This window comes from Pleurodeles waltl, chromosome 6, assembly GCF_031143425.1.
Source record: "Pleurodeles waltl isolate 20211129_DDA chromosome 6, aPleWal1.hap1.20221129, whole genome shotgun sequence".
Classification (NCBI taxonomy): Eukaryota; Metazoa; Chordata; class Amphibia; order Caudata; family Salamandridae; genus Pleurodeles; species Pleurodeles waltl.
In genome coordinates, this window is record NC_090445.1 from 454,804,916 (window position 1) to 454,819,789 (window position 14,874).

Sequence of the window (14,874 nt, forward strand, 5' to 3'; positions counted from 1 at the left end):
AAAGGACGCAAATTTGGCTTGGTTAGCTTATGTGGACAAAAAGTTATGAGGGCCTAAGCGCGAACTGCCCCAAATAGGCAAAAAAAGGCCTGGCACAGGAGGGGGAAAAGGCCTGGCAGCGAAGGGGTTAACCTTAGCCTTAGATAACCAAGTTCTTCTCTCTTTGGTCTGTCTATCTATCTATCTATATATATATATAGATCTCTATCTATCTAGATATATATATAGATAGATAGATGGATAATGTTTTTTCACACACATGTATATAGACTGATTCGCTATTACACTGACGTACCAACCACACGAGGAGAGTATCTTTCCCCGAAGGTATTATATAGCCTGTTTTTCGGCAATGTTTGAATGGAAAATGTGTATCCTCACTTTAAAGGCGACTTGAAAGCACTAAAATGTATGTTGTTAAAAGTCAAAGAACTAAGTTACTTTACAGTCTTTTACGACATATAATTTAGCGCAACACATTACAAATTAGGATTTCGATTTTAACAAATTACACATGCTATGTTACTATTTGTCAAGACTATTTCGTCCATTCTAGGCTGTGACACTTTCATTAAAGTTTCTTTGGGTACCCTTTACTATGAACTCTGTATTATGAAAGCGATTTGTTTAGGGCAGGTAGATGGTTATTTCGCGTACTTGTCATTTTAAACTTCGTAGTTGCCAAGTATAAATCTAAGCAAGAGCCCAATCCAAAATGGTCACCAGATTTCGGAGTAAGGAACATCTCGGGCTGGGCTTTGACGCAAGACGTCGCCAGTTCCAGTCTCTCTTTTATGTCTGTGGGATTTGCCGAGGCAGTCCTCTCTCTTCCTCCTACCTCCCCTTTCTTTCCTTTTAAGCGCGGTGCTAACAGCCATTGGCCGCGCGACCCTGACGGTGACGTCACGGTGAAACCGATTAAGGGGAAGCTGGGTTTAGAAAGAACGTTCAACCTTTCAACGTTCCGGCAGCTCCCGAAAGAGGCAACAAACTTAAGAAATACCGAAAAAAGGGGTGGGATGAAAGAGAACACTTCGGATCCCCTTTGCGATCGGTCTTAAAAAAACAGGTGAAAAGGCTTGGAAAGATCCGATCCCGAAAGCGAGGAACAAAACACCGGTACTGTCGAGGGAAGAAGAGGGAAGAGCAGAGCCTGGAGACACCGCGTTTACCTTTTTGTGTATGTTGGTGGGCCGGGCCAACCATTTCGTCTGCTTGAAGGGTGTCGGGGCCCGAGAAGGGCAACATAAGACTCCGCAACGGATTACTGACACTGTTGAAGCATGCTGTCCAACTCCCAAAACCAGAACCCGCAGGGGGCCCTGCCACCCTCCATTCCCATGCAGCAGCAGCCCCCCCAGCTCTCCCAGTTCCCCCAGTTCAATGTCAAGTCGGCCTTTCAGATCAAGAAAAACGCAATCACTGACGACTACAAGGTCACCACACAGGTCCTCGGGCTGGGCATCAACGGCAAAGTGCTGGAGATCTTTAGCAAGAGCACCGGGGAAAAGTACGCCCTCAAGGTAGGACGGCTGGGAAGCGGGGGTAGGGCTACGCGTGGGGAATCCTTTCTAGTGGACACAAGTTGTCAGATATTGGAGCGAGTTCGAAGTTTTTATTTTTATCTTAGTGATTTCGGTGATTGTATTTGCAGTTTCCTCCTTGAGTCAAAAATGGTAACCGGGTGTGATGGGATATGAATTAGATAGGACTAAGACGGCTTTAATAAATCCATGTCAAATATCCCTCTGATGACACTGGAATTTGCCATTTTCGTCACATTGAAAACAAGTGTCCCCTGCCGTTTTTATAATTCTTGAATCCCACGAACTAAAGTAAGTTTACTAAATCTGCAGTCTTTGCTCTTCTTGCTGAAAAAGGTTTGGGGGATTTTTTGAACGATGGCCGATTACCTAGGCACTAGATGCCATTCAGTATCCTTAAAGGGACCGTCGATTATCCATTTCCTATTTATTTTCTTCCCTCGAACGAATGATGTTTATGGCAGTGCCGTTAAAGTCTTTCTTGCTTCCTCGTTCCGACTTTTTCTGTTTCACTATTACACTGAGTAGGAAATGCTGTTCACTTTTAATGCAACTCTAAATGCCACAATCGTGGGGCTTCGTTGAGGTGAAAGTAACGTGTTTTCTATTTTCCATTTTATTGTTCCTCTGTGTACGTTGAATGCTTTAAATTCTGAGCTTGGGCTTTATAACGAGTTTATTTACAGATGGCGATTTGCAACCAGCAATAGACAGCCCACTGGAAACATATATATCCCATCCCTAAAGACTGCTAGGGCTTTTGTTTTAAATAGGAGACGGTTCATATGATTAATGGTATGACAACTCCACCATTCGTTTTTTTTTTTTGCCCGGGGCTGTACCCATTTCAGATTGCCTACACACTAGAGCAGTGGAAACGAGCCTGTAGGCTAGTGTGCTACTAGACCACCTTGACCAGCGCCAAACGCCTAGGTATAGAGTTGGCATGCCCCCCCTCCACAAAAGCAGTAAACCTATAAGAGACTCCGACAGTCTGCTCAAGCATGGGTCCTGCATGGGACACCTATTATATCTGGGGTATTCCTACTGCTGTTGCTGAAAAAAGCCTCTAGGCATGCAAACCCACGTGGCCTGTACTGTGTTATGGGAGTAGGTTCAGTGGTATTAGGCCAACAGTGTCGTGCTTGCATGCTATTGACTGGGGGAGTGTGTGCACCACCTATTTTTAGTTTTGGCGTTACCCAAGGCATTTTGAGTTCATTAAAATATATGTGTAATACTTAGGGGGTTTCATCTACTCCTATTTATAAGTTGCTCTCTTATTGTGTTATTCACATTATATTCCTCCCACTACAGCCAGGTGTACTGGGTCGGCCCACATTAGCCATTGACTAACCTCACCCTGACTGCGTTCCGTCCTTTCTGAAGGGGCACATCCACACACACAGAAATTCCCTTCAGTGTCAGAAAGTACTGTGATGACAATGAGTGCTTTTTGAGACCCCCAAAAACTTTTTTGTTTTTAGCTATTTTTTTTATTTACAGCTGTAAGGGCCTGGCAGCCTCCCTAACAATAAAGTTGCAAACAACTTCTTTCAAGTCAAAACAAGCACGCACAGCCAACTCAATGTGTTTTGTGTGTGTGCTTTTTTGGGGGTCGGGTGAACTCCACTGGCGTGCTATAGACGGGGGGGGGGGGGGGGGTTTACAAGCACATGCTTGTGTTATGTGAGTGTGTTTGCTGCTATTTTTGTGTTTGGGGATATGTTCACTAGTGTGCTGTTACCGAAGCTTAACTTACTACAGGGGAAGCATGAATGCCTTGCGATGTGCTAGGTTAATGAGTTCACTGCTGATATTGGGTAAGCTTGTCCATATTTGTGCTCTTACTGTGCGAAATATGAGCACCTGTTGTTGTTATTTTAGTGTGCTCTTGTGAGTACCCACAAATGCCTCATTGAAATGTCCTTGGGACTGAAAGGTAGCACAGGACACTGGTATGTGTCTTAGGGATGAGTGTATACCTTGGTTTGTTTAGGACTCCTAGTACTTTCCAAAGTTTCATCACAGGGATGTGTGTATACTTGGGTTTGTATGACGGTGGATTCCTATGGTCTACTCCTGTGTAAAAGCCTTTACACTGGTAATGGAGCAGTGTGGTGCGTCTTTTTTCCATTTTAAAGCTTGAAGATGTTTTACTTAACATTTCTTGTTTCTGTGCTTTGCTTGATGTCTTACGTTGTGTTTTTTTTTTTTTTTGGGTCATTTTTTAAGAGGAATGAGTCCTAATCTCTGTAGCTTCACTGTCTACACCATAATGGTGATGATGTTGTGAAGGGTTTAAGCATTTTTGTGTTGTGTGTTTTGAAGGTAGTATAGTGTATATATTTTTTTCATTCTTATGAAGTGTACTCTTCCATTGAATATCAGCATATTGTATGAATGTAAATAAATATTTCATAAGAGACAAAAAAGAGATCTGAAGAAGAAAAACTGGAAAGAAGGAAACTATGGAAAGAGGTCAGGTCTGAGTAGGTTGGAGAAAGAGGGCAGGCCGGAATAGAAATAGCAGGGCAAAACAAGAGGCAGAAAGGTGAGTTTAGTGGTCTGGCAGCGGCATAAGGGGGGCTAGTTGAAGGTTACTCCAGGTAGAGTTTGACATTTGAGTAATGATTCCTTGTAGGCTAAACCTAGAGGTAAAACAAAGGGAAAGGTGCCGTTTCAGCTTCCATTACAGAGTTGCTTATTTGAGGCCCTGTGCCCTCTTGGTATCATAGTGCTTTCTGCATAGTACTAGAACAGGTTTTCTAAGCTAGAACCGAAGCCATCAGCTCTTGTGCGCTTAACTGACACAGCATGTTACCGACATAGCAAATAGAGCATTGTAAAGAGATTCAGGTTTTTTGCTTTTATCCCTAACAAAGCGGTCACAAGCTCTCTCACATTGTTAAAATTGCATTTGTAGTTATCAAACACCATGGCAGTGTGACTGCAGCACTGCTACCTTCAAGGACAACAGGAGACGGAGACATCCTTATAAGGCATTCATCTTCCGAACTAACCTACCATCACCATAATGTCACATGCATGGTCCTAAATTTCTTTCCACCATGCAAGGATGCTTTCTTTCATATCAGCCAGTCATAAATGTTTATTCGGTTACTAAAAATCATAAAAGAAACGCAAACTTAATGAATTCCATTTATTTAAAACACATATCACATAGTTAAAAATCTGAAAATTCACATTATACATTTAAGCAATAATAAAGTGCAATGTGCTAACATGGCTTAATAAGGTTAAGCCAGAGGGAGACTTGCCCAAAAACAAACAAGACCAAAGTAGATCCCCTCGTTACTCATTTCTTTTCTAACTTGATTCCCTCTTTGTTCGTTCTAAGCCAGAGGAATAAACTCCTCTTTCCGCAGTAATGATTCTTTAGTTCTAAAGGCATTAGTTCAGAAATTAGGATAGATCCTTCATTAGCGGTCTTGGTAAAATTGGTCATTTAGTGAATGTTGCATCTAAAAACTCAAATAGATTTCTTTAGACAAATTGATGTTGTGGTTTTCTTATTGGTGTTGACACATGATTGGCCTTTAACATTTTTTTTTTTTTTTAAAGTGGTTAATTTTTTTCTAAGCAGATGTGCCCCTTTATGATTCAGACCCAATTTTTAAAGGAGCTCTCTGCGCCAAACGTTAAGGCCTCTGAAATCCATGCTTGCCCAGAGAGCACAAATGCTATCCTCCTGCATTTCCTCACAGATCACTGAGGCTGTCCGTCCCGCTTGCCCAGTGAGTACTATTGCCATCCTGTGCATTTCCTCACAGATCACTGAGGCTGTCCGTCCCGCTTGCCCAGTGAGTACTATTGCCATCCTGTGCATTTCCTCACAGATCACTGAGGCTGTCCGTCCCGCTTGCCCAGTGAGTACTATTGCTATCCCCGTGCATTTCCTCTCAGATCACTGAGGCTGCCCGTCCCGCTTGCCCAGTGGGGTAAGTACTATTGCTATCCCCGTGCATTTCCTCACAGATCACTGAGGCTGCCCGTCCCTCTTGCCCAGTGGGGTAAGTACTATTGCTATCCCCGTGCATTTCCTCACAGATCACTGAGTCTGTCCGTTCCCTCTTGCCCAGTGAGTACTATTGCTATGCTATCTCTGTGTATTTTCTCACAGATCGAGTTTGTCCATCCTGCATGCCCAGTGAGTAAGTACTATTGCTATCCCCATGTATTTCCTCACAGATCACTGAGTCTGTCCGTCCCGCTTTCCCAGTGAGTACTATTGCTATCCCTGTGCATTTCCTCAAAGATCGAGTCTGTCCATCCTGCTTGCCCAGTGAGTAAGTACTATTGCTATCCCCATGTATTTCCTCACAGATCACTGAGTCTGTCCGTCCCGCTTTCCCAGTGAGTACTATTGCTATCCCTGTGCATTTCCTCAAAGATCGAGTCTGTCCATCCTGCTTGCCCAGTGAGTAAGTACTATTGCTATCCCTGTGCATTTCCTCACAGATAACTGAGTCCGCGTGTTCCACTTGCCCTGTGATGACTGTTGCTACCCCCGTGCATTTCCTCTCAAATCAATGAGGACTCCGTCCCGGAAGGGACAGCACATTTATTTCATGTCGGTATGGGAAGATGTGGTCTGGGGGCCGTAGTTAAGTGTGTAGCTTGCTGGCCTTGAAACCGAGAGACTTGGGTGCGAGTCCTTTTCACTTCCTAACTAAAAATCATGTCATGGTTACCAAATCAATTTGAATCCCTAATTTGAGATGTCTACATGTGAGATGTAAGTGTGTATAACGGTAAATAAAAGTAGAACATTTTCTCCTCCCCTCGGATTCTGTAATCCAATCCCAACCCCCCACAATTCTGCAATCCTGCAGCACTTCATGTTTGAAGTGTTAACTATGTTTCGTTTTGACACTTTGCACGTATCCCTTAATGGTAGCTCACTTTTTCTTTGGAGGAGGCGGGAGGGAGCTGGTTTGGGACTGTAAATAGTAATTTTTAAATATACTCGCACTTCAAATTGCCGTGCCATTCTGGCACCTTTATAAATCAAAAATAATATACTTATTAAGGCCCTTCACCCATGTCTCTCATCACTGTTCAAACGTTCGTTCAGCTTCTTGTGTCCTTGCGGAATCATTTCCGCGATCCAAACCAAAAGGGTCTGGTGTCCCTCGAAAGAACACTTCTCAGTTTCCTATGGAAGAGATGCAGGCAGATACGTTTTTATTTTCTTCTTTGTTTAACTAGGGCACTCCCACCTGCAGTGGCTTCTCAGCGCAACCACAATATTCAGCACAGAACCAGGCTGTGGCCTTTGGATGTTCCGGTGCCCATTCATGACCACCTGCAGTGTGTGAGGGGGGAAAAAAAACGGCTGTACTTCGCTGTGTAAAAGTCAAATAACCTGCGGTGTTTAAAATCCACTGCCATTTTTAAAAATGTTTTGACATAATTTGGCTTAAAGCTGCAAACGGAGTTTAATGGGTAAATTCTTCTGTCATGAGAAGAAACATTCAGTATAACTGCAAGAAACATAGACCTTCTGGTGTGGCGTGCACCACAAATTGTCATTTGTCTCTCAAAAAGTTACTTTCTTATTTAATGGATCCTATAATAAACCTCCGATGGATTAGACTCTGGGACTACAGATTACACACTGATTTTAAAATTAGACAGCTAACTCAGTTGAGTTTGCACAGTTTTCCTAAATTCTGAGAAATGAATCTAAAACGTTTTCTTCTCACTTTGGTTTCTGTTCACCTCCCGTCTTTCCTTTAAAATTATTTGAACACCACCATTCTGCTAAACTGTTTCTTCACAGATATGGGTACTGCGATTTCAGTCGTCAAACGATAAGCAGCCACACTGATGAAAAATTGCAGCCTATAAATGCATATACTTTTAAGTTGGACTTTCAACTACTTCCCTTTGCTTCAGCAGGTAAACCGTAAAATCAGATTGAAGATACTGGTAGACGTTGCTTGGTATGGTGTAATTGCAGAAGATAGGTTATCAGAGCAGACTTTTGAGATGTGAGTGAACCAAGGCTGAATCAAAGGGGACCACTTTTGAATTCGAACAGCTGGCTGCAGGAGACTGAACAATAGCATGGTTTATTGCTGTTTTTTGAAAGCCCGGGTGAGGTGATTGGCTGTTTTCTGAAAGGGGCTAATGTCAAGCCAGAAGATGGTTGTCGTACGAGGGTGGCTGTCTTCAACTGTCGAGTGCTTGATTTGTGGATACTCTGCCATCTGTTTGGTCGCTTAAGATTTGCCACCTCCCATTGTCAAGTAAGTACAATTTCCAAAAAGAGACTGTTTGCTACGATGCACAAACCGGCTTGAAATAGCCTTATTTTGGGACGATCTATCTTTCGTCTCCCAGTACGTTGAGTAGTAGCAGTGAATAACTAGATACAGAATCTAGAACTTACAATCTGGGCTCTCTGCAATACCCATATGTAACGACAAATTGCACAATAACATTGTGACTGTATATAGTTGTTAGCTTTAGTTATGTGTGGCGGGGGCAGTGTCACTTTTTTTTTCTTTCTTTTGATAGGCACGGTGTTGACAATGCTAGTGTACCCAAGTGTGGGGTATCAGATTGGATTGAAAATTACAATCTGTCACCCATGCCTAAAGTTGCCATATTAGTTTCTAGCTAAATTACGTTAATCTGCAAAAAGCTTGTTGAGCCATAAATGCTTAAATATCTCCATTTTGTGTAAGGCAAGCTGTGCTGTTCAAACCCTCTGTCACAGATCACATTTGAGAACCAGAAGCAGTTACTTAAATGAAGCTGCATGCAAAGGGGTCTCTGCACTGGTGGGACTGCTTTGGTACATGCCCCACCATCTTCAGTCAGTAAAAAAACAAAAGCCATGACAAATCAAAAGGTCCATGGCTCCAAATTGCAGTAACAGCTCCCGGAGTGACTGATTAGCAAAGCTATTTCTATGGGTAGGTCTAACTCAAGTGAGAATTTCTAGGAACACCTACCGAAGGGAATTAAAGCTTTGAAACTAGCCGTAGAACCTTTCATTCTTTGAGGACCTGTAACTAAAACGAAACCCCCCAACCCTTTGTCCTTAAATATATTGAAAGCCTGAGATTCTTTGTTTTGTTCGCGTATCTCTGCTCGTCCCTCCCTTCTCCTTCAGGTGGCACTTTGGTTCCAGACTTGAGTTGACCTTTGAGTGCCCACCTTAACCCATGGCCTTGCAGAGATTAGGAGAATTGCCTTGCTCGAACTGGTTTGCAGATGTGTGTTTGAGGCTTTTCTTGGTGCTCAAACGCTATGGGTACCAAAGCGATGAGAGGCCCTGGAGGAGATAGATGCATGCTTCCTGGGCAGTGGGAGTGGATGCAGTATGATGCACGTGGAACTAATGTTGCAGTGCTTTCTTGCACACATTTCTAAAGTTAAGTTGAAAGTGCAGCTTTCAGTGTACATCGTAATGTTGCCTGTTTCAACCGGCTGTCTATATTGATGGGTAAAGTATCTGAAGGAGGCTGGGATGATTTTTGTGAGGATAACACACTTTGGTCTAACAGGTGATGTGACCCAGCTCAGGGTTTTAGGTTTGTAGAGACTAGGTTTGGCCTTTGGACATGTGGTCTTCAGATTAGGACACAAATTCTCTCGTTGGCCCTCGACAGTTGAAGCTGTCTTCCTTTGATAAAGGGAACAGGCTCTCCCTTTCATAGTAGTACATAATGTGCCCCATTCCACACTCCGTATGATCTAGAACCCGTCTCATGATTCATGTGAGTTTTGGAAAGAGGGTGTTTTGTGGCTAAATGTTGTAAGTGCAGACTGATGCATTCTTTCCAAGTCTCCTTTTCTTTTGGACAACTTCCATGCGTCTGCTTGTTCTGATGAACATCATGAATGAGTCGGCGCAGATGTCCCGGAAGAGCGTCCCTTGCCAGTAAAAAGTGGTGTGTGCACGAGCCTTCCTAGTTGGTCTCTATCCCTTCGGAGCTCTCGTTCTAGCAGACTCCCTGGCGCTGGCTAGCTTTCAGCACAGAAGCCGGTGTTCTGGTGCCGGGTTCATTCTCTGATGTAATGTGTTCCGAGCTCTCCTGTAATTGCATAATTATTGGGCTAGGAAATTGTGACTGGAAGCAGAATTCGATAAATACTGTTTGGCAGCTAGTCACCGTTATTAAGCCGCCAGACACTGTAGTATGCTATTTTGATGCTGCTTGTGATCTCTAGTGGAATAACAATAGTCGGTGGTGAGCATGATGCCTGGCCCTGAAGGATGGGACAGGACACGTCTCTCTAGTGTTACTTTGACTCAGCACGAGTCTTAATTGCAGACAGTGTAATTTGTGTGTGTCCAGTGGCTGTATACTCGAGAACGAATTCATCGGATGGTGAGTTTCTTGCACAACAACAAAAAAAACGCCATTTCTACGTTCGTGCAGCGCGGTGTTTTGTACTGATGACAGAATGCATTGGTCGATTGAGACAGTTTTAGCAGGGGTAGATATTTGGAGGTTCAGTTTCCTGTGCTTGAGGTTGGTATATAGTGAGTTCAAGTAAACGTTTGTCTAATAGAACGAAGAGGGTGGTTGTGATAGGACGGCTGGTGAAGAAGAGGCGCAACAGTGAAACTGACTTGAATGTTACTCAGTTATCCCACTGATAGTAGGAGTTTTCAATTAGCAGTTTCACAGAGGTATCTGAAGTGCAGAATGAATTATTTTCTCCCCCTATCCTCCGCAACATAGAATCTAGACAGACTCTGTACACAGACTGTCCCTCGCCTGTGTTTTGCTGATTGTCTGGAAGATACTTGTATTGAAGACACTGTATTGCAGGCGGCTTAGGGCAGTAGGAGCAAAGTATTACTTATATTATAGGCTCTTCCTTCAGTGACCTTCTGCAAGTGCAGAGCGCCGAATCTGTTTCTCAATTTGAATAAATCAGTGAGTGCACGTGTTTTTTTTCTTTTTTCTCTCCTTTTTTTCCTCATGTTTAGAACTAAAATGTCTCTAGTTTTTCAAGTGCCATAGCCAGTTGATGAGAACTCATATGAAGTGTTGTCTTGACATATCCTAATCACATAAATGCCACTTTCAGGTGAGATGCCTGTGACTCTTGTTTATTCGTTATTATACAGTTGTGGCCTGGGCTCTGCCGCTGTACTGGAAGCACAGTCTCGATCTTTTGGTGGCATTTTCTTTTTATAGGAGAAGTACAAAATGTACCTTTGCTCATTGTCTTACTTTTACCTTCATTGTATCACTCTATTTACTCACTTCCAGAAATAAGAATTCAACTTGTCACCAGATGTGGTGGGAGTTCATCTTTTTGGCAGTCACATCACATGCTCTTCTGTCAAAGCGAATATAAAAATCATGATGAACTGACTAATGAATGGAAACTAAACAAGGGGGTGTGGAGTTTGCCATGCTTTACACTCTTCCCTGAACACTACAGATGTTCATGAAGGCACCTGAATTGAAATCGTAGATTTGGCAGAAGGTCTTACATGAGATGTTGGTTAGTGAGAATTTTGTTTCTGATGGGTGAGCTACACACTTTTGTAGCCTGTTGTAAGAAAGCTTTCCTTCTTTCTCTTCTTTCTCCTCACCCCCCGCCAATGGTTGCATGTGGGATCCTTAGTCTGGATGGACACCATATTATAAGAACCCAATGCAGTAGATAAGAACCCAATGCGGTAGACATGGGACCTTCAGCATACAGTTTCGACGGTCTGGTGTGAAAATGATTATTATTTTTTTTTAACCCAGTCTGAATAGTTAGAGCCTGAAAGGGAGATGACCAGTAAGTAACTTGTGAAATGTATGCCTGGGACGTGCTACAAGTAACGTGGCTTGAAAGGCGTTGCGTTCTGGACAGTTCCGAGACCTCTAGTCTGACCTCAGAAAATTCAGCATACAAACATGTGGAGGTCCTTGCTCTCCCATCTGTTATGTCCAGTTTCCCGCGGAGTTCTATTAGTCTTGGCCAGTCCTAGTGTAGTCCCATGTTAGGAAATCATCAACTTTTATGCTGAAACATTAGTCTTTTCAAAACCGTTCATGTTTTGCTCTTTGGTCGTGGTGTACCTGAATCCTCCTCTGTTACTAGATATTCCATACAGCAGCAAAACCCGCTCATCAATGCCTGTTTTTGAGGTCTGGCCTGCGAGACCACATTAAGGTTGCTGTTGTTTTTCCACTAAATTCATACATAATATACATACATACATAGTGACAGTTTTAGTAAACTGCTACGTCCATTGGCCTGTTGAATTGTAATTCACATTTTGCTTCTTCCCGCCACAGGGTGTGTGTGTGTGTGTGTGTGTGTGTATGTATGTGTATGTGTGTATATATATATATATATATATATATATATATATATATATATATATAATTTGCGTACAGTAGCCAATAAAAAGAACTAAACCAATGCACCAGCTTGCCAAGGGATTTCCTATTGGCTTTGCCAGTACTTGTTGTGTAGTGACGCATGCAGAGAACAAGGAATGCCAGATTGTGCTGACAAACAGGTCTCTTGTCCAAGGCACTAAATGGCTTACCTGCCATGTCAAAGAGGGTTGTACTCATTCATGGCTCATAAAACACAGACACCGTTTTTTTTAATGTCATGTGCTGCGCTCAGTGTGGTCTATTTGCACAGCAGATGTCTGTTATGGGTTTTAAAGGATAACTGACGTTTTTGAAGATTATCTAAAATTGTTGACTACTTCCACAGAATAAATGGGGTTATTTGTGTTGTAAGGGGGCCTTTTCCTTTAGGCACAGTTCTTTCTACAGGGCTACGGAATCGGTCTTGATTTTTCTGTGGGCTTGCAATTTAATTTTTGACTTGGTGAGCGTGGACGTTGACCCTGCAAGGCATAGGTTTGAATGCCAGCGAAGACAGTTCGACTTATCCTTTTGAGGTATGTAAATTGGGCAGGGTTATATATTAAAACGTACTTAAACTGTTCATTTTTTAGGCTTTACAGTAAAGACGAAAGGACCTGGTTTTTCGGACGAAATTCTTCTTTTCTGTTTCAGTTATACGTTTGCTACCCTCACAGTAAAAGCATGTTTGTTTTTGAAGATGCAACATCTAGTAATTCGGGCAGCTCGTGTGTCTTGGGGGCACGGCTTGACTGTTGGGGTTACTGTTAAATTCCTATCTTCTTCACATACCCCCTTTTTTAATTGTCCTATAGCTGTTTTTTTTTTTTTTTTTTTTTTTTAAATTAAACGGCAGTCTCTGTCCTTTTATACAGCGTCTCAGCACTCTAAAGGTATGTGTGTCTCCAAGAAAATATGAACCTGCTGCATTCAGGCACGGAATGGAATGCAGCACAGTGTACATGATGCTGGAAATGAAGAGACTTTCCTACGTGGCTTTTGTCAGCGGCTTCATTGCACAGAAGTCATCGCTGATTGTCTTTAAACAAGAAGCATAAGAAGTGGGGCCGACCCAACTCTTGGCGTCGTTTGGCTAGAAGTCTATCACGACCCAGGTCTCCAACTAGATGGCGCCGTGCAACAAGGGAGGTTAGTCCTGCGGTGACTCCACAGCCTCAGATCCCTCAGGCTTCTCCTGCGCTATCGGTCTTCGAGGTGGTTGCACCTCACGAGAGTCCATGCTTTTCGCCTGGAGTGCAGGATTCTGATGCCCAGCCGGCGCAAGTGCCGCAGGAAGATCAGCAGTCTCCTTCCTTCTCTGCTCCAGGAGCGGATCCGCCGGCATTTTTCAATGCCATTTTTAATATGTTCATTGCTATGGCCCCTGCTGGTGCACCGGCTGGTCCCACGGGTCCTTTGGCATTCACATTGGGCTCCCCGGCTCCTTATAAGTCGGTGCCGTTCATGCCCTTGTATCTGGCTGAGTGTGCCGTTTCAGCACTGATAACTTTGCCTCATAGGCCTACGCGCCGATGACATCGCCTTACAGACCTGTGGCGCTGGTGATGTCGCCACCGATGACACAGTCTACACCGATGACGGAGCCTCAGGTGTTCACAGCGCCGATGGGATCCGCTCTGGCACCAGATGGATCCGGTTTGGATCGTAGTGTCTCCTTCTTCTCCTGGTCCGTGTCTATCGGTCCTGAAGCCGGTGTCATCAACGTCGGCTAACTCTGTCGACGCCGAGATTGGAGGCCAGCTGGAGGTCGCGTAGAAGAACACTTAGGCTCCTAGAAGAACCAGAGTATCAAAGACAGCTACTAGAAGAAGGAGAGATTGCTGAGCCCTTGGGGGAAATATCAGCACCTTGACTCAGCCAGTGGGCTAGACACTTCCCCGGAGTGGGATACAGAGGAAGCAGCCTCTTTCCATTCTGTGGTAAGGAAAGCAGTAAATTTCTTGGATCTTCTATTGCCGGCTGCTGAGGTGAAAACGAATATTTTTACTGAGGTCCTGCATCCTTCAGCTTCAGCAGAACCCTTGCTTCCATTTAATGATGCTCTTAAAGAGCCTATATTGGAGATTTGGAGGAAGCCTGTGTCATTGCCAGCTGTGAACAGTTCTGTGGCAAGACGGTATAGGGTGGCTCCAGGAGATCTGGGATTTTTGTCAAAGCATCAGACTCCGGAGAGTTTAGTAGTCCAGGCCTCATGTTCTGCACCAGGCTCCTTCCCTGTTATTCCTCCGGACAGAGAGTCCAAGAGGACGGAGCAGTCGGCCAAGAAGACTTTTTCTTCCTGCAGTATGGCCCTGAAAGCGGCAAATGCTATTTGTGTGTTAAGGAGATATGTCCACGCCCTGATGGACATGGCTAAAGCTATAGTTCCAGACTTGCTGCAGGATATACAAGGGCAGTTTGGTGAACTCCCGTCAGATGTTTAAGCTGCGGCTAAGCAAATTATCCAGTCTGGTCTGGTTTCTACAGACTCAGTGGCCAGGGCGATAGTTACCTCAATTGCTACCAGGAGGCATGCGTGGTTGAGGTCTTATGGCTTTTCTACAGATGTCCAGACAACTCTATTGGACCTGCCTTTCGATAGAGAAAAGCTGTTTGGAGCTAAAGCTGACTCTGCCTTAGAGAGCTTTAAGGACAGTAGGGCCACAGAGAAGTATTTGGGTCTGCAGGCTTCCACTGCTACCCCTTTCTGGTCCTTTTGGTGGTTCAGGGGGTTTGGGCGTGGAGCAGTTTACTGTCGAAGTCCACAGTCCTAGGGGGAGGGTTTGGACTAGAGGAGCCACCTGCATCATCCTCTTGCTCTGGGGGACAACAACAAGGGAAGCAGCCCTAGTTTTCTGCCCATTTTGAGTCAAACTTCTCCTGTAGGGGGAAGGTTACATCTTTTTCTCAGTGAGTGGGAGTTAGCCACATCAGACTCCTGGGTTTTAAATATT

The 14,874-nt window shown here is 43.9% G+C and overlaps 1 protein-coding gene across 1 annotated transcript in view; it reads left to right on the forward strand.

Annotated features, from left to right (window-relative positions):
* Positions 1-905: 905 nt before the first annotated feature.
* The window catches only part of MAPKAPK2 (MAPK activated protein kinase 2), a 200,823-nt gene continuing 186,854 nt past the window's right edge, over positions 906-14,874 (forward strand). The window contains exon 1 of the mRNA XM_069238592.1: positions 906-1,523. Within this exon, the coding sequence (XP_069094693.1) occupies positions 1,284-1,523 (240 nt within the window). The 5' untranslated portion in view covers positions 906-1,283. The remainder of the gene's footprint in view (positions 1,524-14,874) is intronic.